Genomic DNA, 25,367 nt, shown 5'->3' with positions numbered 1-25,367 from the left:
ATCCAGCCATTTTTGCCAAAACCCATCAGGTCCTAGATGCAAGGTTTTGCAATTGTCGTTGTCGAATTTCATGTAGCAAGCATCTGCTGTTCCACTTTCCCAGCCTATTGAGTTCTCCCTAAATGCCAGGCAATCTCTGCCATCATGCCATCCTGCACCTGCTTTCCCATTATCTACCACTGTCAGCACACAGCTTTTAGCTCTTCCAGTTCTCTTCCAGCTTACGTCTGATGAGACTGCTTCTTCACCCTTCAACAACCTGGTTTAAAGCCATCCTTATGAGGGTGGCAAACTAGTTGGCAAAGACATTCTTGCCCCACCTTCTTAGGAGAATCCTCTCTCTACCCAACAGATGTCATTCCTCAAAAATCCTGGAGGAACTTGGAAGTGTCTGAAATACCACATTGACATTTACAGCATTTGTTTGTCTATGTTGATCTTTAGCCCATGTCCCTCACAACAGGTCTCTATCCAGAGGGTAGCAAGTGAAGAACTGCTGCTCTTGGTAACCAGTTAATTTTTCAGCTGCTTTCCACTGTTCTGTTCCCTCCTCCTGAAATGTAAATGAATTGCCTGTGATCAACAGATCATGAAAATATCCATTTATATTATTTTTTCATGTCAGATGTCAATCAAATGCAGTTTCTATTTATTAACTACATCTGATAGCATCTTCATGCACTTCTTCCTTTTATACCAGTTATTGTAGAGACTCCAGACTACTTGCTTTTCGACCTCTGCATTAAATTACCTTATCCTAGGCACTCCTCTACCTCTCATTTTCCATTATCTGTACTGCAGCTCAAACCTTTCTTTGTTTCTCTGGCAAATCTCTTATTACTATCAGGTCACGGTCTGTTATTCTTCTTTGCTTGTCAGAAAGCAAGATGCTGCATCAGCAGCGACAGTAACGAAGACTTGTTTTGTATCAGTTATGTTCTCCCTTCTTATCACAACAACCCAAGCTTCCCCTACAGCTTCCATGCCCTCTCATTACAATACCTTCAACTCCCTCCCATGTCCTACAGAAGATCCCAATGTCTCCTCTAGGCTCCCTGTAACACCTCCCGTTCCTGCCTTTTTACTACCTAACTTCCCTCAGTGAGTAACGTCCCAAATACTCATGGCTCATAGCTCCCCTATATCCCTTGCTTGACATAAGATATTGATAATACATGCCATGACCTGTAGTGTAATGAGTTGGCCAATACTCATGGACAACCACTCTTGAAAAACAGGCATACAGCATTGTTTCTTCTTTCCCTCATTTGGGAGCTAAATGGGTCTTTCTTTTCTCCCAAATCACCCACTTCCAGGAAAGGTGTGGGAATATCACACCTCTGAATCCTCTAACTCTACAGAATTTGCCTGAAATTAGTGGGTGGATTAAGAAAAGGAAAGGTAGGTGAGAGGCTAACAGGCATTGGCAGTACAGTTGTGTAAGCAAATACAACCACAGAGCTGACCCTGCTTCCTCTTTCTACTAGCGTCACTCAGCTGTCATAATGTGATTTTTTTTCCTTTGAAGGGACAACTGTACTGCTGAGAGGTTAATCAGAAACTTTCTTTAATAAAGGCAAGGCCACAGAAAATTGATAAAAGTGCTGGCTTTAGCCCAAACCTAAGCAGCAATGAAAAGCAGTTTCTGCCAGGCACCAGGTCAGTGACCTCTGTGAAACTTGTGTGGTATTTGGGCAGGCAGAAAAATCACAGCTTGTTACTTCATCTTTCTAGTCCTCAATCCAGAATTTCCCTCCAACACCACTTCTGTGACTTGTAGGGACAATTAATGGGAACTGCTACCATCTCTAGCCAAGGTACTTTTAATTTCTCACTTCCTTTCATCCCGGAGGTAGTATATTCAGGCAGGTCACGTGACCAAAGAATACATCTACAGGCATAATTTTAATGCCAGGCTAGTGGGCGCTGGTTACAGACAATTTTAGCTCCATAAAAATGCACTGCATTTTCATTTGTTAAGAGCACTATTAAACATTACATTGGAGACTCTCCTGTCAATTTTACAAATAGAAGTGTTTTTTCCTAAAGTTTTCTCACCGAAGATTTCTGCAGAAAACTTAATGAATTGATTTGGAACAGTTTCAGATCCAAATTGCTTTTTAAATTCATATTTATTAAAAGACACTTAATTCTAAAAATATTTTCTTCCAGTATTTGATCTATAGCTCTCTAGAATCAAAGTTTTATGGAAGTACTGTACTTGACAATGGAAACAGGCTAAGAAGACATGACTACTTATGCATTTGGTCTCCTAATGATAGCTGGTATTCAAATGAAGTGTGAATAAAAACTGCCAGAAGCCTTATCCTAAAGCTTCTCTTGGATCCCATAAAACTTGGACTTCTGCATCACATCCAACCTTTGGCCTCTACAGAACTATGCAAATCAAATAAATATTCTATGTGAATGTCAAACACAACTCAAAATGGATCAAAGTAACAGTAAAACGAAGACCCAAATACAGGAACTGGCCTCATTTTTCACTCTTCTTTCAACCAGCTTCTAACCTCCAGTAGCCATGCTGTTTCCTCCAACCATCCTATTTTATTTATTTCCTTTTGCCATCCATGGAGAACCAGACATAAGCATTTTTCGTCTCAAACATTGTGCCTGTTACATTGGGAAAGGTGTGATCTAAAGATGTAGAGGTGGGGCACTCTTCTGACCCAACTTCCTGCTCCACCCTGACACGTGTGCTCAGTGCCCCTGTCCCCACTCACCTCCTGTGGGAGGGCTTCAAGGGCTGGCTGTGCACATGTGAACAAAACAGGGCAAAAGACCTTTACATAAGAGGCTTGCACCAGGTTATCTATAAAAGAAAGCGGGTCAGGCCCTCTCACACTCTTTTCCTTCTCTTTCTCATGACCCCAGCTCCAGACCCTCCAATACAGCAGGACCAATGCAGAACCTGAGGTACTCTCTCTCCCTTTTCTTTCATAATTTCTCTCCCCCCTTGCTTTCCCTGGACAAAACAAGGCTGTCATATTCTACCTCCCATATTGAACTTTGTTGTGGGTATAGGGAGCTTGTGGACAGTATGATGTGGCTTCCAGCCCAGCACCTTCAAGAAGTTTGTTTTGCAAGCTGAGAAAGTAATTAAGTGTATGATATAAAATTAAGGACTACTTAGCCACTGCATTTGTGGAAATGTAAGAATTTAAGGGCTTGTTAGCCAACATCCAGGGCTCAACAGGGGGCTGGTTGCCAAAGTTAAAAACACAAGAATCCAGCCTAGTGAGAATTTACAACTAACATCACTCCTCCGCTGATGAGTCGTGACATCATCCCTACTGTATTTAAAAATGAAAGTAGGAACCTTTATGTGCATATATACCACCTGCTCACTCAGATGTGGTTTACATGGATAAGCCAATCAGCAAAAGCACCAGGTGGAATTTGGCTTGGCTTCTCCCATCCAACGCCCTGACAGGATTTGGCTTCCAAGAGGCACCAAGTCTTTATTTAAGCAGGAAAAGACCGTCTCCCCTTCCTTCCCTCAGACAAGCAGCCTCTCCCATACACAGCCCTTTTTATGTTTCTCCACTGGTTCCAGCCACTCTGTGTGCATACATTTACAGCCTTTTATCTTTATTTGCCAGTCAGTTTTTAAGCTCTATTCGGTAACTTTAGGAAAAACTCAACATTTCTATTCTCTATGTAATTTGTCACCCTTGAGGCCATTCCCAACATGAGACTGCACAGCCAGAGCAGAGCCTTAGTGCCAGCGGTCAGAGCACCCGGGGCTGTGCAAAGCAGAGCACATTCCGAGCAAGGCTGCCTATTCTCCCCTAGACCGCTGCTAAATTACTGTTAATTATCGCTTTGCCGCCCTAAGCTACAGCCAGTTACTTTCAGGGACACCACTCTCGCTGGCTGCAGCCCCGATTTGGGGCGATGGCTGAGGAAGCCACTTCTGGTTAAAACACCGAGCGAAAGCCGCGCTGGAATCGCGGATCTCCGGCTGCAGGCCGCGCTGCTCGCGGTGAGGGGCGGCCCCGCCTCCCGCCGTGCCCGCCGCGGAGCATGCCGGGAGTTGTAGTTCCGCGGCCGCACGGCCCCGTTCCCCAGCTGCTTCCCCGAGGGGCGCGCCGGCTCCGCCAGACCCGTTCCGGCCCCGCGGCTTCTCGGCGGGCAGCGCTGCTCGCCCCGGCCGGGCATGCGGCCGCTTCTGCAGCGGCTCCTCCCTGCGCTGTGCTCGGCGGGGGCCCGAGCCGTGCTCGGTCGGCGGGCCGTGCGCATGGCGCTGCGGCCGGCGGAGGCAGCCGAACGGGCCGGGGGCGATGCCAGAAGCGCGGCCGGCGCGGCCCCGGAGCACGGTGAGAGGCGGCGGGGCAGCGGTGCGGGACGGGGACAGAGGGCAGGCGCGGGCGAGGCCCCGCGTCCGCCTCCCCCTGGGCTGCGGGCGGGCGCTGGGGCGGAGGGGAAAACTTTTCAACTTAATTGTGGGCTCTTGTTGATAGGGCTCCGACGCTTCCCTGCCTGCCTGCCCCACTCAGTCCCTAGATAGTGCCTGCATCTGACCTGACTGAACACGAAATCTACTTTTTTTCCCCCTAAGTTTACTACTCCTCCTTTTCTTTTTAGTTCCCTAACCGTGTATCTCACCTGGCTGAATACTACTCCCACCGTTTTTCTACAAGAAACTGTATTATTATTATTATTATTATTATTATTATTATTATTATTATTATTATTATTAGTTGCTTACCTATGTAAACTGTAAATCCAGCACTGGAGGTTCAAAATGCGTCGACACCAAGACCATCTACTTCTACAGCAGCTCTCAGTTAAACTGTCTACAAAGGATGCATTTGTTATTAAAAATATTAAGAGAAAGCAGCAGGTGGAAGCTCAGCACGAGCCAAGGAACCCCAACCCTCTTCTCATCAGATGGAGGGGAAAGGAAAAGGGTCGCTGCTCAGAGAGGTAAAGGAATCCCCTCCTGGCATCCCTTGCCTCTCCCCTCCTTATGGAATAGGTAGGAGGCTCTGGATCTTGAGGGTCAGACAGACAGACAACAGTGTAGAAGAAGTTTTATCTGGAGGATCTTCCAGACCAGCGCAGACCAATGCAACCAGGCGGATCACAAATACAAGTATTAATTAAAAAAGAAGGTAGCTGTAGTGGGTGAATAAGACAGTAAGGCTTCTGAGAATAAGGCTGTGGATGTTGTCTAGCTGGACTTCAGCAAAGCCTTCAACACCATCTCCCATAGCACACTCTTGGCAAAGCTGGCAGGCCACGGCTTGGACAGGTGCACTCTTCTCTGGGTTAAGAAGTGGCTGGGCAGCCAGGCCCAGAGAGAGGTGATGCATGGTGCTGCATTCAGTTGGCAGCTGGTCAGTAGTGGTGTCCCTAGGGATCAGTGTTTGGTCCAGTCCTGTACAATATCTTTATTGATAATCGAGATAAGGGGGTCAAGTCTACCATTGGCAGATTCACAGACAAGATCAAGTTGGGTTGGAGTGTTATTCTGCTGGAGGGTAGGAAGGTTCTGCAGAAGGACCTGGATAGGCTGGATCGATAAGCTGATTTCAATGATATGAGGTTCAGCAAGACCAAGTGCTGGGTCCTGCACTTTGGCCACAATCCCCCACAACACTACAGGCTGGAGACAGAGTGGCTGGGAAGTGGCCCAGTGGAAAAGGACCTGGGGATACTGGTTTTGACAGCTGACGAAACATGAGCCAGTATTTTGCCCAGGTGACCAAGAAGGCCAATGGCATCCTGGCCTGGATCGGCTATAGTGTGGCCAGCAGGAGCAGGGCAGAGATTATCCCAATGTATTTGGCACTGATCAGGCCACGCCTCAACTCCTGTGTCCAGTTCAGGGCCCCTCAATTCAGGAAGGACATTGAGCTGCTGGAGCGTGTCCAGAAAAGGGCAGTGGTGCTGGTGAAGGGTCTGGAGCACAAGTCTGACAAAGAGCAGCTGAGGGAGTTGGAGCTGTTTACCCTGGAGTAAAAGGCTCTACAACTACCTGGAAGGAGGCTGTAGCCTCCCCAGGTGGGGATTGGCCTCTTCTTCCAGGCAACCAGCAACAGGACAAGAGGACACAGACTTAAGCTGCATCAGGGGAGATTTATGTTGGACATTTGGAAGCAATTCTTCATGGAAAGAGTGGTTAGATACTGGAACGGGCTGTCCAGAGAGGTGTTGAAGTAATGTCTCTGGTTCTGTTTAAGGAATAACTGGACATGGCACTTAGTGCCATGGCCTTGCTGACAATATGGTGTTCAGTCATAAGTTGGACTCTATGATCTCAGAGGTCTTTTCCAACCTAATTGATTCTGTGATAAACCTATTAAACACATTAACATAAACAGGGAACAGTGCCTGAAAATCAAGTCTCACTGTGATCTGTGATAATTATATGTGAAATAATAGAAGATTATTCTATCTGAAACAATAATCTCAGTATGTAGAGAAGGCAGCTGGGATCAGAGTGCAATCAAATCTATTTTATTGCTCCTTATTTTTGTGGTCTCTCCTTTATGAGGTGGGAGTATTGTGATTTTTTTTTTCTGCTGGAACAGATGACAAATGCTGGTGAAGATCAGCAGCCACCTAAATACAAGTAAAGGAATAATGGATACATCTACTTATATATGAAATTTGGGCAAACATAATTAAGCACACAATTAAGAAAAAGGAGTTTATCCTGTAACAGCTTGATGGTCAAAAAGTTCCTACAGAAGCTGGTTTTGTACGCTAGGTTTCAGATTATTAACATTATGTCAAGAATTTTGAAAAATCTTGTTTTCATGTTGTTTTAATGACTAGAATGTAACTCTTGAATTTTGTTGCCGATTTCTTTAATTAGTATTTCCAAAAAAGCAAGGGATTTCTGGTTTTTTGGGTTTTTTTGGTAGAGGCACAACCTGTAGAATTTACACACAGTGCCTGCTCAGTTCAGTTTACTGAAGGTGCATTGTTAATTTAGCTGTGCCTTTACTATTGTGAATAGGCAGCATTTTGCAAAGTGGCACAAGTATATTGCTTTTTGAGCAGATAGAGCAAATGAAACCTGTGATCTGCAGTATACACCCCTCAGATTTGTTTGAACCCTTGTTCTGTAGCTGATGCTAACTTAACAACCCCCTTTTGCTCCCAGCTGATGATGATTCTGCACCGCTGAATTTTGAGGTTTTTTGCCCCAGCCTGACCTACTTACCTGTCAGTTTCATGGACCTCTGTCTTGTCCTTCACTTTGAGATCTCTTTGGATTCAGGGTTGTTTTCGCGTTGTATGCTCGTGGATACCAGAAACAATCTGTTTTATGTGAGTTTTAATCTAAGTGTCAAGTAATAATTTTATTATTGCTTTAGCATCTGTTTGTTGTGCATAGTGCTTTAGTGTCTGCACGGGGAACAAGTAACAAAGCTAAATACTTTGTTGCCTTTGAATAGCCTGGGGCGATGAAGTTAGGTGTCGGACTACAACCACTGAGTGATTTATGCCTACCTACTTTAGCCTGGAGTGAATTAGCATTTAATCAGGGTGTTCTTTTATTTATCTTCCCTAGCAGAAAGTGATATGTGTAAGAAACATTCCACAGAGTGATAACCACCCACACTGGGCCTGTAATATCGATTTTATACATGTGTAGCCTTGCATGCCCCAAGAACATAGTGTACACTTTTGCTGATGAATTTTCCTGTTAGGCCAGATTTGGGCCATCTGCACTGGTCATGAGAGGAGCTCTGGAAGTGCGTTGTCTGTAGTAATGAGCTGTCCTGGGATAAACTGCAATTCTAACATATGGCTCCTTCCACTACAGTAATCCCATTGTGGGGTTGTCCCAAAAGAGTATTGCTGGATGCCTGATTTTATGCCCATTGTTTGCTGCTAGAGAAGATTTTGCTTGTTCTTTTTTTAAGGTATAACTTAATATGCCAATATTAGAGTTACTGATACAGAAGCGTGAAGTAGACATAAGGAAATGACTCATGCTCAGTTAGTACTCTTGGGGAAAGTGACCTTTTAAAGAACTTGTTAGTGGACATTATTCTGTCCTAACTCAAAATATTCTGTGATTGTGGTATTACTCTGATGCTGAGCTTCTTGTATATCTTTGTACATGCAAGATGTGTTTTCATTTACACTGATTTCCTTCTTTAGCTGAAATACTAAAAGTCAGTTTTTGGAATGAGAAATTCAGATCATTGCTGCCTAAAACATGCCATACTGAGTGGGAGATGCAGGAATAGTAATCACCTCATTCCTGAATGATAGAGTCAGCTGAGAACCCTTTGTTTTATGTGCAATGATAGGATTCCCTTCCTGCTTCTTCATGCCTCATTTTCAGTGTGTTTGCAGTGGAATTAATTTGCCAATGTTTGTCTGCACTGAATTTCATATGCCATTACTGTTATCTAAAATGAACTTTATGTGATGTCTGACGGGTATTATTTTTTTTGGTCAGTTGTAAGTTTGGAGTTTTTTTTGCAGTAATTTCATTTACTTGGAACCAAACAAGACCATAGGTTATTAAAATATAGAAAGCAGAACTCTGTTTATTTGCTATTTCACATAAAATGTTGAAGTATTTTTACTGATCTGTTGACAAAGAAGAACAGGATCCTTGTGGGGTTATATGTCAATATTTGCTGATAATTAATGAAATGTTTACTTGGTATGTTGCTTATGTATAATGTCTTTTAGCTGTTTATATCAAAAACTAAGACCCAGTTATTTTTAAAATATTACAGATGGGCTGGAAAATGTACAGCAAAAGAAAATCTTTGAAGAGAATAAGGAGAAAACACCAGAGAGAGAAGAGCCATGTGCTGCTGATTCAGTAGACTCTGTAATGGCAGAAATGCCATTTGTGGACACAGATATTGAAGATGAATGTGCTAGTAAGTACATTAAACAGAAGTAACGTGAACACATCATGCACTCAGTTCTTGGTCCTATCTATTGGCATGGACACATGGACCATGCACATGGAACAGTCTCCCTGCAAGCAGGTTGCAGTCCAGAGCCTCCATTATTAGTATTCAGTCCTGCCAGTACTTGAGCATATTAAGAATTCACCCTTTTGTTATCCTGTAGAGCAATGAGTCACAGAATAAAGACATTTCATATGTCAATTCACATTACTGTATGTGAGCTTCTGAGGTGATGGGTTTTGTGAGCTGTCTTTCAATGTGTGTTTTCCCAGCATGGGGCTGGAGTACACTTCTAATTGGGCACTGGATGTCTGCAGCCTGGTCAGCTAATGGATATGTATCAGGCCATGTGGTGGGAGAGGGACTGTAAAGGCTCAAGGAAATGAGCCGAGAGAAAAACAGTTATGTGCAAAGGAAGAACTGAGAAAACACTCATTTCTTTCACTATATCAGAAGGTGTCTCTGGGAAAGGAGGAGATAGACAGCAGATCTGGCTGGGATGATATTTTCTTCTGGGCTGGGTTTGGTTCCTGTGCTATAGGTTAGTCAGTCTTAGTCTACTACAACTTTTTGCTTTAATAACCCTACGTATTACTGCGTTTTATATTTCAAAATGCAGAGTGCATGGAATTTTTGAAGTTCAGTATTGGCCCTTCTCTACAGTCATGTCCATGTTCAAGTGTGGACAATTTGCATACGTTGGCTAAGGGAGTCTCAGTGGTTTGGAAGCCATGTGTGCTAGCAGCTTATAAACCTTGCTTAGTGGTGTAGGCTGTTAGTTCAGGTGTGGTACTTCATTTGTATGGCTACATTAATTCAGGTCACAGCTGGATCCCAGTCAGATAGTGCACAGCAGGGAAGACATGTTCCAGTCAGTTGACTGAAGTCCAGATTCTGTTGGTGTGATATTAAGAGTATCTTTGTTTAAATATCTGTGTGCTGGAAGTAACCTTTTTCTTTTTTTTCCTCTTCAGTGCATGCAACTTCTGAACAAAGTATTAAGAAGAAAAGAAAGTGGACTACTGGAAGGGAAATTGAAGAAGGCATTGAGAGAAAGAAAAAGAAGAATAAGCAATATCAGCCAAATTATTTCATTTCTCTTCCAATTACTAATCCAAAGGTGATATTCTTTCTTATGCTAATTTGGTATCACCAGAATTACTTCAACAGCTGCATGTGTTTATGAGAAGAACAGTGTTTGATATTATGCAAAACTTTTTTTTTTGAGGTATTTTTAAAGAAACATTAGCAGTCTATTCAATGAATAATGCTATGTTACATAACATTTTTGTGAGAAAAACTGCTTTTCTAAAAAAGACTGGAGGAAAAATACTTATATTTTTATTCAGTTTGTCAGTCTTATGGATTTCACTGAAGCTGAAATTTCCCCTTTCTAGTGTTACTGTATTGCCTATTTTGTTGTTCATGTAGAATAAGGGAGACATTCCTATTTAATTTAATAAGAAAAGCTCTAGCAATATTTTTAGATTTTTTTATAGATACAGATTTGTATTTGGATCTGTTACTGTTTTAACTTGTCAGTTTGTAGTTTAGCATTTTCTAGTAAAATGGTTCATCTCATTTAAAATTCAAACACCTGTTGTTTTAGTGAGATGTTGTTCACACAGATTCAGGAAACGCAAAGAGCTCTTTAAGAAAATGTATTTTCTTATAGTTACATGAGTTGTCTCATTTAGGCAGTAAATGAAAATGATTTCTTACATGCTGCAGGTTGTCTCTGGTACATCTTTGATATCTTCCGTGTCTGAAACAGGGAAAGTAGGTGCCTTATGTTTAAAAAGTTGAACCCGGCAGTTTAGCACCATTTGCATCTAGTTCGTGGGGTTTTTTAATATCAGGAAGTATCTCAGATGAATTTTAACTTATCTTAACATCTGTATTATCAGTTCTCTGAAAAAGTAAAAGAAGATTAAGAAAATATGAAGTGAGAGTAAAATAGGTTTCAAAATGACGCTGCAGTCTTTGATTCTTCAAATTATAATATATGAAGAGACTGTAAAGGCTGGTTTTATAACATCCAGGATAGCCTGATACAAATATTGTAGGGTATCTTTTCTCACATGTTATTTTGAAATACCTTTTCTTCCAGATCTGTTTAACAGATTCCATGATTTAACAAGTGCAAGAATAATGTAGGGGTTATATAATTGAGAATTCCTTCTGATGATTGTTACTATGCCCAAGGATTGATTGGGACGGTCTTAAGTATGCTTGTTTTTTAATAAGTCATTATTTAGTCATGTCATTTACAGAGGTAAAGAAAAAACTCTTTAAATTAAATCTCAGAGCATTTGGGAATCCCAGGCCTTTGCTAGAAAGTTTTGTTTATACTTGCCTTAGAGGTAGAGTTGTGCTGAAAGTAGAAAATACACGTTGGAATTTTTATAGGCAATATTAGCCAAAATTTAGACACCTGGTTTCCTAATAGCTGGAGTGAATCTGGTAATTGCTGGTAATATTTCAGTTGGTAATGAGAGACCTTTATTTTTTTGAAGAGCTGATTTTATTCCAGTGAAGTATTTTAAGCATCATTATTATTTCTTTATATTTTATGTGGTCATTTAAGCTTTACACAGAGGACATTTTGGAATAAAGGATATTTCTGGAACATTCAATTCACTATTTGTCTTGGAAAATGAACAGTTTCCTTGTTTTCATTTTAATTGTTTTGAATCTTCAGAAATGAAAAGTGTGGTTCCATTAATTTCAAATTTATATTGAACTTGGCATTATTACTTGTGCAAAAATAATTCAACACAGTTCCACATCTGTCTTCTGGACTCTGAAGGGCTTGTACATTTACATTTATATTTTTTCCTTTGCCAGCTCACAGGTGCAAATTAAATTTAGAAGCAATAGTTGAAAATTGAATGAAATTGTAATTAGTGTGACACTTGCTTTTTGTTTCTTCTTTTGCTTTAGGTTATAAACTTAAATAATTATTCAGTCAATGCATTGTAATTAGCGGGGATCACATTTACCAATTCTTTGCCAAAATATGGGTTAAATTCCTCCTGTATCTGAGGCAATGAAACTGTTATTTACCCAGGATAAGGTCAGTTCTGACATATGAAGGAAGATGGTTTTATTACAACATGATTTATGATAAGATGTTGGAATTTTCTTCATCTGTCCTACACTACTTAAGACACTCGTGGTTTTGTAAATGCCATATCCCTTTTTCTGGCAAGTAGCTCTCACCTTCTATCCTTCTGTCCTTCTCTCTACCCTTGCTAGCATTGGTTCCTTTGAGTTATAATTTAGCTATATGACACTACTAGATATCTCATTAGGTTAGATATCTCACGTGGCTTATTAGGTAAAACTTATGCATGGCAAAACTCATCATTCCCCAGGAAATATATGTGTTCCTTAACGCAGCTACCAAGATATATCAATGCTTTTTTTTATACCTAAGAGCAATTTGTGCTTATCTTATAAAAGTCAAGTCTGTACATTTGTGAAGTATTCACCACTGAATTTCAAATAAACAAACAGCAAAACAGTGAGATTGGAGTTTTCAGCATGCTTCTTTTAGACTTTATACACCAAAGATGATTTGTCTGTAATGTCTTTGTTCACTGTGCTTTAAGAAGTAATTAATTTTGTCAATGGTCAGGTTTATTGGACTTGATTTAATTTTCACTAACATACTCAAAAATTGTTGCAGGTTTTTGGTGTTTTGTTTTTTAAATTGCTTCAATCCAACTAGCATAATGTCAAGCACAGTAAACACTTTGGATACAATTTATAGAGCATGTATAACCATATAAATAATTTAAGAACTGTAATTCCAGTGTTTTTAAATAGAAAGACTGATGAAGTTAGAACTCTATACCCGTTGGAAGGAAATTTGTCTAAATAAATTTGAAGGACCTATATACATTATATCTGTCTATTGGACAATATAATCAGAATTGCAAATCAGATACCTCTATTAATTACTTACTGAATATTCTGGTTCTGTGTGTGCCCAATCCTGCAAAGATCAGTTTTTTCCCAGTCACTTACCTGCACATAGCAAGATAGACATTTAGCAGACTGGGCAGAGAAATTCCAGAGAAGCTTTTTGTTGGTATTACTGGCAGTGTAAAACTGGATGATCTTAATTTGCTTCAGGAGTTTATGATACTTACAGAAGGAATCTCCTATTAAGGTATGATGGGGAATGTCCAGTGATTTATTAATCACTCTATTTGTACCCAGTTTAGGTTCACTCAGGTGAATTAGCATGGCTTTGTCAGAGGATAAAACTTATTTCTGCTGGAATAGTTTTTACATAAACATTTGTTTTTAGTTTGTGTGCTTTTTTGTTCACTTGCATGATGGGATACAGCAATTGTTGTAGTGGCTAATTGTTGTTTCTGTCTTTCTTCCCAGATTACTGGCAGTATTCAGGCTGTCCAAGATGCAATAATAGAAAAGGATCAAAGGCTTTCCAAAGCAATGGTTCGCTCTGGCTCATTCCATGTCACCATGTTAGTGATGCATTTATCCAGTGAAGAAGAAATTCGCATGTAGGTATTCAGTGTAAATTAGGTATATACTATATTTTTGCTTGATGTGTTCATGAAGAGACTAGCAGGGTTAGCTGGCACTTTTTTGTGCCATACACAGCTCTAATTTACTAGGGTTATTGCAAATTTAATTCATGTTGTTTTTAAAATGCTAATCTTAATATTGGCATTTTCATGACTTCTGGGATGTCATAAGTTCTGAACAAAGTATGCATTTTTCCCTCGTGTTTTTCTTACTGTGTGCTGAACTTGCACACTCAGATCTTGTGTTTGCTAAAGTCATTCTTTTAAGGCAGTGTTTTGATATAGGGGATGGGGAATCACAAGTTTCTTGAAGTGCAGATTGCACATAAGAAAGTGAGAATCCAAGGTAGAATGTAGGAACCTGGTTGTCAAGGGCATGCTTCTAATAAGTAGAAGTATTTTGCTGAAAGCATTTGACACACCTAAAAATAATGAATGAGCAATATATCTAAATCAGTTGCCTTGTTTTTACACACTTGTTTTCTTTAAATGCTATATCCTTGAGATCTCTGTACTCCTACCTGTCCTGTGAAGATGCAAATTTGTCAGCATCCTCAACAGTCTGATCTGAGGGGACAGAAACAGCCAGGAATAAAGACTAAAAAGGATACTAGATCTGGTAGATTCTCTCCCCTCTCTATGTGCCTGGTTAATGAGTAAACTGTGATAGCACCTGGAAATTGGTGAGAACAACCACCAGCTGTTTATGTGAGATTTTTTTAAGAGTTTGAAGTAAAAACTTTTTTTAAAAAGGAGCATGAGATAATACCTTAAATCACATGTACCTCTTAATGAGTATTTTTTAAGAGTTCAAAACTGTATACCAAAACAATATTCTCAAATTCAGGATATTCTGCTACTCTGTGAGCCCCTTCTCAGCTTTCACTGTCTGAATGCCACCAAAGCACTGACTTACAGAGTTCTTCTCTGCCTCTCCCAGCAGAACTCTACAGTCCAGGCACTCAGAACTGTCCTCTAGTCAGCAGCAGCTTCCTCAGAGATTCACCCCTTCCCTGGCCAGATGCCTCCTATAGGTTTCTAGCTCAGCTGTCCTCAGGTATTCTAGATTGCATGTTCTTTTAAATGAGATTTTTTAAAAAAAATTCCTAACTGATGTTTTTTGTTTAATCTTCTGGGAGATCGCAAGGTATAAAATGCTGAATTTTCCTTTTTCTTGCTTCACCAATTTTTGATACCAGATTAATGGAAAGAAACCAAGATCCAGGCTGGCAAAAGAACCTGTGTGTAATGTAGGGGGAGAGTAATCTCTCAAACAAAATGCAGCTAGTCAGCTGGGCATCTGAGAGTTCACAGATCCTTAGGTTTGGATCCATTAAGTTACTTAGATATCTACAGTTTTTCAACTGTGTTTGCACAATAGTGCCTCTGTCTATACAGAAATGAAATGTGTTGAATGCTATTTGAAGTCAAATGCGTGATAAGAATGTACTAAACATAACATTCAATTCAGCACAAAGCCCTTTGTATGGTATTTTAGTACATACAGCTTTCACCCTGAAAATGGAAGATCTGTATTCTAGGCTGCTCTTTCTAAAGGAATCCAGACCTGCAATTCCCATGTGAGTTTCCTAAGTGATTGACGTGGTCTAGCCTTCATGAATATGCTATACATCTCTTTTTGTAGGACTGTATGAAATCAAGAATGTGAGATTTTGAAACTAGAAAGAAAGAAAGCAATCAGGAGTCATGACAGCACTCCCTTCAAGCCAAGAAGTTCTACTCTATGCTAACTGTATGCATAGTCATGGGATCAGGTGCTAGAAATCAGGATGCCTGCCTTTACAGTAAATGCCCAATTATGAGATTATAGTGTGAAATTTTTTTTGCCAGTTTTCTGTCAAAGACTCTGTGAAATCTCACCTTTGCATTACAAATAACAGAACTGACAGAATTGAGTTCGGCTTTTTTTGCGAGATTGCTTTTTCTAACAAGTGATCAAAAGTAAAACTCAGAAATTTCTAAAAAGATTCTTTGTGAATCTTAAGTGCTATAATATTTATATTACACAATTCAGAAAGAAAGCAGGCACTGCTTCTATAATTCTAGCTTGTGTTCACTGAGAATATGCTGTTTAATTATTTTTTTTATATCCTTTTTAACTTTAGATCAAAGTTCTCGTAAACTTTTTGGGTATCTCTGTGGATTAGTTGCACTAGTTGGCATTGTAAATACTATTTGGTATGGAATAACAAGAAAATACCACTGTTGTGTATTTAGCTATTGACTCCAGTGGAAATATTTGTCCTTGTGCATTATTCTTACAAAGCAATTGTTAGACGTTATAAAGTGGTTGATAGAATACAAAAGTGAGATGACAACTATTTTTCTACATATTTTAGTGTTTGCAAGATTATCAATAAGAGAAAAACTAGAACTAGATCTTCAATGCCACAGTGCTAAACTGAAAGCACACTACACTATGTGGATTGACCTTTCATTGAACTCATCAGGTAGACTTAGGCTGGTCAGTGAGTTCTGCAGCAGATCCTACAGGAAATATAAATCTTTGTTCAGCTGAGGAACAGAGCTTGCCATGGACTTTCTGTGGACTAGTTCTCACATGTAAAAAATCCAGAGATGGATTTTGGATACATTCATGAATCGATACTTAAAAGCCCTCTGCAAGCTTTAACTTGGTTTGACTCAGTATATTGGAAATATCTGTACTTGTTTTGGACTAATTTTTAGGTTCATGTTGGTAAATAAATCTATGCCTGCTTATGTGTGAAGTAATCTGACAGGGAGAACCAGTATTAGATGGTGTTTTTGAAAGGTCTAGAAGTACAGCACATAGGCAAGACACAGGAACAGGCTTGTCTAACAGTGATAAGAGGGTCGGTAAGTGATAGAGGCTATGCTTAAAGTAAAATATCTTTGCAAAGGAACAAGTAATTGCATTGATGTTTAAAATGGTTATAAAGGAGCTAAAGTACTTCTAGCTTATAGATTAAAGCCCTCTAAAAAGACCACAGGAGGTGTCTATCAATGAAGGATATTTTGTCATGTAATCAACCTTCATGTGTTTCTTAACTTGACCTAGGTTCCACTTAATGCACAATTCACACCATTGTTAAACAAAATGAGAATGTGTAGAGATTCTTGGAATTGTACAGGCTTCAATGAAATCATTTAACCTTATGTAGAAATCACGGTGATTGCTTTCATCCAGCTAGGACAGAAAAAGTAAAAATACCTCTTTTGAGCATTTTTAACCTATTACTGCCATCTAGCGTTTATAAAGTCTGCAACGATTTGGGGAAAATATTAAATTTAGGTTCATTGTATAGAATTAAAACCGTGAGATGTGATCTTTTAGAAAACACTAAGAATGTTTATGTGGTTTCTGTTTAGAATTTGAATCACTCTAAGTGCAGGTCAAAATTATTTCATTTAACTGTACATACACTTGATGTTGCTAATTAAGATGATTATTAGAAGGTTTGTACCCTGTTATTGCAGTTTTTGTGTGCATGCCTCTTAGCTTTTACAGAAAGTAAATGTCAATTGAGATAGTACCTCTTTTAATAACAGTTCTCCATAAGCTTAATTGTAATTTCTGTATAATTTTATCATTATATACGTAATGTCACATCTGTTTATAATTTAACTAACACTGTAGTAACTTTGACTGAAGAAGAATCTTAGTTCAACTGACATATAGGAGAAGAGAGAGAAGAAACTTAATTAATTTAAGAATGGAAAACTAAATACTTGAGTAATCATCTTATTTAAACGGGATGCACAAAGTAATAGGGATGCTGTCATGTTAGCATCTGGATTCTTTGAGGATTGAGATAAATTCTTTTGAGGAATTACACCTGCTGCTAAGTCTGCCTTATTATTTGTATGGTTTTACAGCACAGTGTATGAACCACTTTACCCTTATAAAAAGGTGGTGGTAATAATAGTAATAACTACAACTGTATTGATAGGAAGTAGTGTAAAAGTACCATAGTAGATAATAAATTGATGCTAAAAGATATTTGTTACGTTTATTGATATAATGATTAGTAGCAATTTTTAAGAGCAGAAATATATTGACATTGGCATTTTCTTTCCTCTTGATAGAGCAGTTGATGCTCTTTCAGACAGCAAGATTTTTGTAGAGGATCTCCTGGAAGGAAAAAGAGTGAATTTGTCTTTTCAAGGAATTGATCACTTCAGAAATCAAGTTGGATTTGTGAATTTGGCAGAAAATGGTCATACAACACTACTTAAGGAAATAGCAGGTACAACTTGTCAATCTAGTTTAAGTGTTTTAAAGACTTCTCAATAACCTAAATGAGAATGGAGCAGAAAGATAAGTTGATGCTAATTTAGTCAATATTAATTTACCTTTAAAAACTGTAAATGCTTCATAATTAATTTCCTAGCCTACTTTGCATATTTCAAAAGGATGTTAATGAATTAGAGACAGTACTGTTCTCTGATAATTTTTTATTTAGTATATGTAAAAAACATAGTGCAAACTTGTAAATGGGATGTAAAGACTCCATGCTACCTTATTTTGGTCCCATTTTTATCTGCCTATGAGTCTATACTTAAACTATGTTGTTTACAGATATTTAATAAAAATTCTCAAAGAACAGTACTGTCTGTAATTCATTGGTGTCCTTTAAAACTATCCCGGCAATTCCAACTATTCCTTGGAAAGACTCTTTAAAAGAGTTTTTCAGTATTGATGAATTATCTTTTGTGCTCTGAGGAATGTGAGGTCACTCCATTTTTTAATAGAGCAATAACCCATATAGGACATTTTGCAGAGTAGCAAAGACTGCTGCTCTCACACGTCCTAGTTGCAGTCCAGTCCAAAGGAAAAAATTGAAAAAGTCTTTATTAATACAATGTTTTCTCTAGCAATTCATTAGTTTCATTTCTGAAGTGCAGCTGTTTTGACCTTTTACAAAGACCTCCGTTGAATTTATTAAGGAATCACTGTTTCACTAATTCAAGATTATGTATGGCTTCTGCCATACATTCTGTTCTAAGGTGAATTTTGATTTCACATTGTTATTTTGTGTTGTACGTCAATGAAGGAGAAATATTGATAACAGAGGCAACAGAAAATAGCTGAGATTAGCTTCTAAGTGGTAGAAGACAGTTTAGTTCCATAAATTATATAGAAAATTCATAATAATAATATCTGAACGTGATTGTTGCATGTCTGCTAATACCAGTGTAAATGTAGGTTTGAGAGAGAAGAGACAGAAGTCTAGGAAAAGCAGAGCTAATATGAATCTTCTGTTTGTTCTGATTTGCTAGTTACTTCCCAAAAATCCATTAAAAGACATTAGCATCATTTGATTATCTACCAGGAATAGTGCTTAACTGTTCTGACAGAGGTTTGAGGAGTATTTTAATAACTCTTTGTCAAAGTCTTTTTAGAAATTGTGCGCTTACAGTGACATATACAATTACAGGATGTTTTAAAAAAGTTTTTCTTATGCTTTGCTGCACCATAGAATATTTCAAGGACTGTTGTGGTTTAGTCCCAGCTGGCAGCTCAGTCCTGTACAGCCAGGACTCTGTCCTCCCTCACTCTTCCCAGGCTGTTCGGAGGAGAGAATCGGAAGAGTAAAAGTGAGAAAACTTGTGGGTTGACATAAAGACAGTTTAATAGGGAAAGCAAAAGCCATGTACTAAAGCAGAGCAAAACAAGGAATTCATTCACCACTTCCCGTAGGCAGGCACATATTCAGCCATCTCCAGGAGAGCAGTGCTCTATCACTAAGGGTGACTTGAGAAGACAAATGCCATCCTCCTTTCTGCTTCTTTCCTCAGCACTGTATATGCTGAGGGTGATACATATGGAATATCTCTGGTCAGTTGGGGTCAGCTGTCCCAGCTGTGTCCCCTCCCAGCTCTTTGTGCACCTCCAGCCTGCTTGCTGGAGAGGTCTTGGCTCTGTGCAAGTGCTGCTTAGTATTAACCAAGACATCCCTGAATGATCAAACCTCTGTTCAGCAAAATCCAAAGAATAACCCTATACTACGTGCTATGAACAAGATTACCCAGCCAAAACCAGTGCAAGTACTAAGTGAATTTGGAAAAGGTAATGAATTGCTTGGTTTTTATTTTTACTTTGATAATATATTGTAAATGCTGCTTGAAGCTGATAAAAGTGAATAAGTGAATCCTGATTTTTACCTACAGGATTTGCAGATGTTGATTTTATGGATTGATGCCTGTTATGGTCTGACCATGAGAGGGAGCTTGTATTTCATGAACAGAAAAGTTACTCTTCTGTTTAGAAATATTTTATTTGCTATTGGTTCTTTGTTTTTAAGAAATGTTGATTTCTTGGCTTAAATATTTTAATACAGTTTGGACTGCACTGTAGTACAAGTTAGTTAGGCTGACATGGAGTACAAGTAACTTAGTAATTTTCTTTAACTTTAGTTGTGTATAAATGACATTTAGTCTAATCTCTTTGAACTGATTTCCTAACAGTCCACACTAGAGAGCAAGAGAAATGGAAACTGTGTCATACTGCCCATCTTCTTCTCTAGATGCTTTACAGCTTTACTCAAGCATAAACTTACACTGCCACCATTCCAAAGCAATCTGACCTCTTTGTGCAGCCACATGGAGACTTCAGCTGTGGCAAAATTAACATTTTTACCTTTGCCAGCTAATTTTTAGCCTATTCCGCTTGCCCACAAAGTTTATATACATATGTATAATATAACTGTTGGCAGAAAAGATAGGACCAGTGGCAGGCATGAGGCTGGAGAGGAGCAGTCTATTCTGACAAGCATGATAGTTTATGAGCTTCTTTAAAAATTGTGAAACCACACATTTAGCCTCCATCTGAGGGTGAATTGCATTACCCTTCCTTCAGGCAGCCTAGAGAAATAGTTTAATGCAGTTAATTTAGTTCACTTTAGTTACAGATGGCTGAAGCTCTGATAAATGAATTTTGCCTCTTGTCAGTTGTTCTTAGGTCGTTTCACATGATAAAAAAATTGGAAATTCAAAGATATTGTAATTTTCCATTCAAACAACTGATTTGTACAAAGTGAACAAACAGGTGGCAGTCCAAATTGCTGCTGTTTAGTTAGGTGGGACTGGAAGTATGATTCTCTGAAATCATACTGAAAACAAGGTCAGCAAGTGTTTTTAGATTTTAATCTACATTCTTTTACATACTGTGCTGCCAAACACTGAATTGCAATAGCTCTGATAAATAGCTCACTAAAATGAAGCAATATGCTTATTGTGGTTCAAAAGAAGGTACTCTTACCTCTTCTTTTTTGTGATCATAACAAACTTATAGGAAGTATTAGAATGGAATGAAGCCAGTTTTATTCGGAAGTCCTGTTTATACCTCTTTCTCAGTTTAGGGCTTTGCCTTCACATTGTCACTGTCTTGTAAGGCTTACCTTATGTACTGACATGTGCACAAAGCAAGGATTGCCTGGCCCAGCTGCTCCATGGATCCTACTTTATGAACAAGCTCATCTTTCTTATGTATATGTGTGTGGTGATGGAGAGGAACAGAACAACCCACACATACTCCTGATGAGTGCTTGAAATAACAATACAGCTCACTGATACATGGCAGTGGTCTGGGACAGTGACAGCTCACTGTAGAAAAGCCTAACTAATACACAGCCAAAGAGCAGTGGAGGAACTATTGGGAAATTGGCTTGACTCTGGCTTACCTTTTGGCCCATCTCTCAAAAAACCCTAAGAACTTAGTAATTTTAGCATGGCTTAACATGATAGTTCCAATGGTAAGTTATCTATGCTCAACTTTTCTTCATTTCCAAGTGTAAAGTAAAAAAAAAAATCAGTAGAAAGAGAGCATACTGTTTCTAAATTATAAACCTTTTAATTGAAGGAACATGGTTTTGAGACAAGCAGAAGTTAATAGTCTGGAAATAAACATACATATGTAGCCAGTTTCTGTATCTAATGAAATCTTGGGAAAGAAGATGGCCATTTGTATTATGGAATATGGCTCAATATGCAATTTTACTATGAGTTGTTCTGTATTGATCTAGCTGTTGAAATTCTGAGCTTTTCCCATGTAAAGTGGTTCTGAGTAAGTTTCATATATCACATTTCCATTCTAATTATAGGGAAAGAGTTGTCTAATGGATTCAGCTGCATCCAGTGTAAGAGGCAGATGACATTCAGTAATTTTGACATTATAAAAATGAGGTACAAAATGATATTACAGAGTACTTCAAACTGCATGAAAGGCAGTCTGAAAGCTGTCTAAAACGTTGTTCCAGGAAGTCATTGAGCTTGTAAAAATAGCTTTAACATTTCTAGGGTGTACTTTGAAGCTGGAAACATCAGTAAGCCTGAGGCTAATAAAGGAAAACATAGATTTTGTTTGATTTTTTCATTCTAAGTAGTAATGCTAGTATCTGGAGAAAAGATGGAGGATACTCATTTGTCAAGACCCCTGGGCATTGTCTGTCTATTTTTCTCATCACTGGCCTCTAATTTCTTTCAGTTTAGGTGATCCCCATCATAAACTTTAACTTTTGTGTATTTGCCAGTCAACAAATCCACTTTTATGCTGTTTCACAAGCCTAGAATTTTCTCTTGCCTACAGCATCCATGTGTCCTTTCTAGTTTCTGTTAAATCTCTTCTTATAGCCACTTCTTCAAAGAGTTTCATGGATATTAATAGCATTACATTATCTTGTAACATTCCTGTGCTCTCAGGAAAACATTTCTCTTTATTTCAATTTTTCCTCTCCACCTACTCAGATTTCATTCTATTTTCATTGTTTTTGAAGAAGAAAACATTGTCTTAATTATGTTCATGAGTTACCTTAACCAGTAAAATGTCACACTTTCTGTACATGTCAAATTCTACAAAACTGGGGCTACCTGTAGTCCCAGCAAGCCCAGTGTCTTGAGCCCGTGATGTTTAATATGTCTCTGCCATGACAAAGCTGTGTGAGAAGTCTGATGCCCATGAGAACATGTGTAGACACACACCTACACACATGTAAATCTGTTAAGTTTACAACTGCAGTCTCTCTCTGTGTGCTTTTCTCTTCTGACCCGGGTTTTCATTGTTTTTTCTTGATTGGAATTGCCAGGTATGGAAGAGCATTTTGGAAAGATGAACCGAACAGATATTGAACAAAGCTATTTAGCACAAAACAAAGACAGGCAAGCTGGTGATTCTGTTTAGCAGGGCAAAGTGTAGGTGCCCAGCTGTCCCACCCAATTCCCACACAGTCACAGCACTGTGTGATTGGTCTGCCTTGCTGAGATCCCTGGATTCACAGTCCTGTGATCAGTACATTGGCAAACCTCTGCTCTGATACTAAGCTCTTACCGTAGTTAGGAGGGGACACTTGGAGAGGTGCAAATCTTCATCAGCACGGATCCTAATTGCAGAGTGTGAGATAAGACTGCATGGCCTAAGATGTAATGGCAGAAAAACACCTGGAGTTTTCAGAGGGGGGTAAAAAAAGACTGCTATGCACAAGACTGAGTCAGAACATCACATGGTAGTGTAAACCTGGGTCTGATAAGATTTGCTGAAACATCAGCATCAATGAGTCCCCCAGTTGTGCTGTTCAGAGAATAGATACAGGAGCCAGAAAGCTTAGTGGGGATTCAGTGTAAATAACACAAGTAGGTCAGGTGTACTTGTGTTGTTTGCTTCCCAACGTGATGCTGTTTCTTCCAGGTGTCAGAAAAACGACTGTTAAATATCAAGAAAAAAAAATTAAATGAACATCCATTGTTTTGTTAAGCGATGATTAAATTTATGTGATAGGATTGATAATTTTTCCCCTATTTTGATTTTAGTTTGATTGTATGAGTGAACTAGACCTGCGCCTACTGAAAAATTGGAAGTTGTACTTGCAAAGAAAAAAAAAGCTTAAGGTTTTGCAGTTTTTCTGCTTTTCAGCAATAGAAATACTCTATTTGCCAGTATTATTTTTACCACGTTTTTTCAATTTTATCTAAACCTTTTTTCAAACAGAAATTTCTTACGTTGAAAGTGTTTAATCTGAAAAAAGAAATGGAACATAATTTAAAAGTTACACTGAAATTTATTTCCAAGAAATTAAACATTACATTGGGCAGATGAGTTGCGAAATAGTAAACCAGGTCAGTGTTGTAGAGTTGTTTTGGCCTGGACTGTAAACAGATAAAACTAGGAAAAAGTACATTAAAAGTAGGAAATTAGCCCAGACGGCAACAGTGACGCTTTAAAACCCAAGCAAAAATCATCAGCATGCCTGATATGCTCTCTAATGCTGGCATGTAAATCCAGTGCCAAAACTTAGAGCTTTCACTTCCAAATCTCCTCTGGTCTGAGTGGGAGATTACCCAAATAGAGCTACTAGAATTCACCACAGAATATTGTTCTTTAATTGAGAATTCTGTTACATACTCAGAGTTTTCCTGAAGTTTCCTACACTTCCAGTGAGAGTGACTCCTGAACAGTGCTAATGTTGAGTTTCTATTTTGATAACAAAGTCGGATGGCATGAACAGCTTTCTAATTGCCATTATTTAACTGATAACTACAAATATTTCAAATTAAATATTATACCCATTTTCACATGAAATAATATATACCTCTGAAGAATTAATATGTACCTTTGAAATTAAGTAGAAATCTCCTTGCCTTTTAGTACTCATCATCTTGTTTCTTTCATGTGAAGGAGCTGTGACTAAAATTACATTTCAAAGCACATTTTAAGCATTATATTTTGTAATATCTTTGTATTTATACACTTTTCTCCTCCTGTCAGAGACTATGAAAAAGATATTTCAAGAAAAAGGGATCATGACAGGAGAAGAAAGAGCTTTTAAACCACATCTGACCTTCATGAAGTTGTCAAAATCAACAGAGCTACGTAAGCAGGTGAGCTCACATTTCACATTGCTCAGCAGCAATCTAGAACGTTTAATTTGGAGATGGACGATGTTGTTTATGCTGTAGCATCATATTTTCTACTTTGTAACCAGCAGAAGAGGTAAGACTTTAATACATGCCTTTTAAAGAAATACTTAATGTATCTACCGTAAAAAGAGTCCTGTACTGTGATTTACCATTCTTGATATTCTTGGTGCATTAACATTATGGTCTGTTGTCTGTTGGGAAATTAGGCAAGACCAAAGGATAGAAGGGGTAGATTGTATGCATGCAGTGTGCCGAGTTTTCTTACTATATGCAAGAAAATGAGCAAATAAGCAGTAGAATTTCTGTTTGGATTATGCATAGTAGGCAGGTTGTTAGTTCCCTTTCTGAATATGCTTTGGTGAATTTCAGAGTAATGAGGAAAAACTATATTTATACATATATCTTTTATATTCTCTCTTGTAGGCAGTTATTTCTTGCCTATTTATCAGTTTTTTGACAAAATAGACAAAAACATGAAAATGGGATATAACTGTGATTAAAATATATAGCAGTAATACTAGTGTACCTATGTTTTATTTCATACTAATTTAACTGTAGTACTGTATTATTTAACACAAGGTATAAGTTCATACTTTTTTTACTGATATTGTATAGAATGTTTTATGTGATTCTTTAACATTGGCTAGGAGGATAATTTTCAGAAAAAATATTTTAAATAAGAATTAAAGTATGTAAAACTAATCTTTTTAGTTGATTTTTCCTTAGTGGGCATTTAAAAATGCTTTAAAGTTTAATTAGAAATATTTCTAAAAATTCTTAAGGTGCATGTTTCAATTAATTAGTATGTTGAAATCAGTAGAAAGAAGGTAGTGAGATTTGAGATACATCAAGAAAATTTGAGGGTATGCATACTTGCTGTAAAATAGAAATAAGGACTTATCTACAGGATGCAGATGGTATATGATAGATATTAAATTTGTAAACTCATAGAAGCTTTTGTTTCAAATTATAGTTG

At 38.4% G+C, this 25,367-nt stretch overlaps 1 protein-coding gene across 4 annotated transcripts in view; it reads left to right on the top strand.

Annotated features, from left to right (window-relative positions):
* The first annotated feature begins 4,062 nt into the window (after positions 1-4,062).
* The window catches only part of AKAP7 (A-kinase anchoring protein 7), a 79,213-nt gene continuing 57,908 nt past the window's right edge, over positions 4,063-25,367 (top strand). Inside the window, exons 1-6 of one of the 4 annotated variants that reach the window (XM_088161787.1) lie at positions 4,063-4,337; positions 8,733-8,882; positions 9,890-10,035; positions 13,317-13,453; positions 17,567-17,727; positions 24,240-24,352. In XM_088161787.1, the coding sequence (XP_088017913.1) occupies positions 4,178-4,337; positions 8,733-8,882; positions 9,890-10,035; positions 13,317-13,453; positions 17,567-17,727; positions 24,240-24,352 (867 nt within the window). In that variant the 5' untranslated portion in view covers positions 4,063-4,177. The remainder of the gene's footprint in view (positions 4,338-8,732; positions 8,883-9,889; positions 10,036-13,316; positions 13,454-17,566; positions 17,728-24,239; positions 24,353-25,367) is intronic. The other 3 variants (XM_088161788.1, XM_088161789.1, XM_088161786.1) reach the window with 3 other exon arrangements.

Source organism: Sturnus vulgaris, chromosome 3, assembly GCF_052056855.1.
Source record: "Sturnus vulgaris isolate bStuVul1 chromosome 3, bStuVul1.hap1, whole genome shotgun sequence".
In the NCBI taxonomy this organism is placed as follows: Eukaryota; Metazoa; Chordata; class Aves; order Passeriformes; family Sturnidae; genus Sturnus; species Sturnus vulgaris.
The sequence above is the reverse complement of the archived record's forward strand: the minus strand, read 5'-3'. Positions and strand labels throughout refer to the sequence as shown.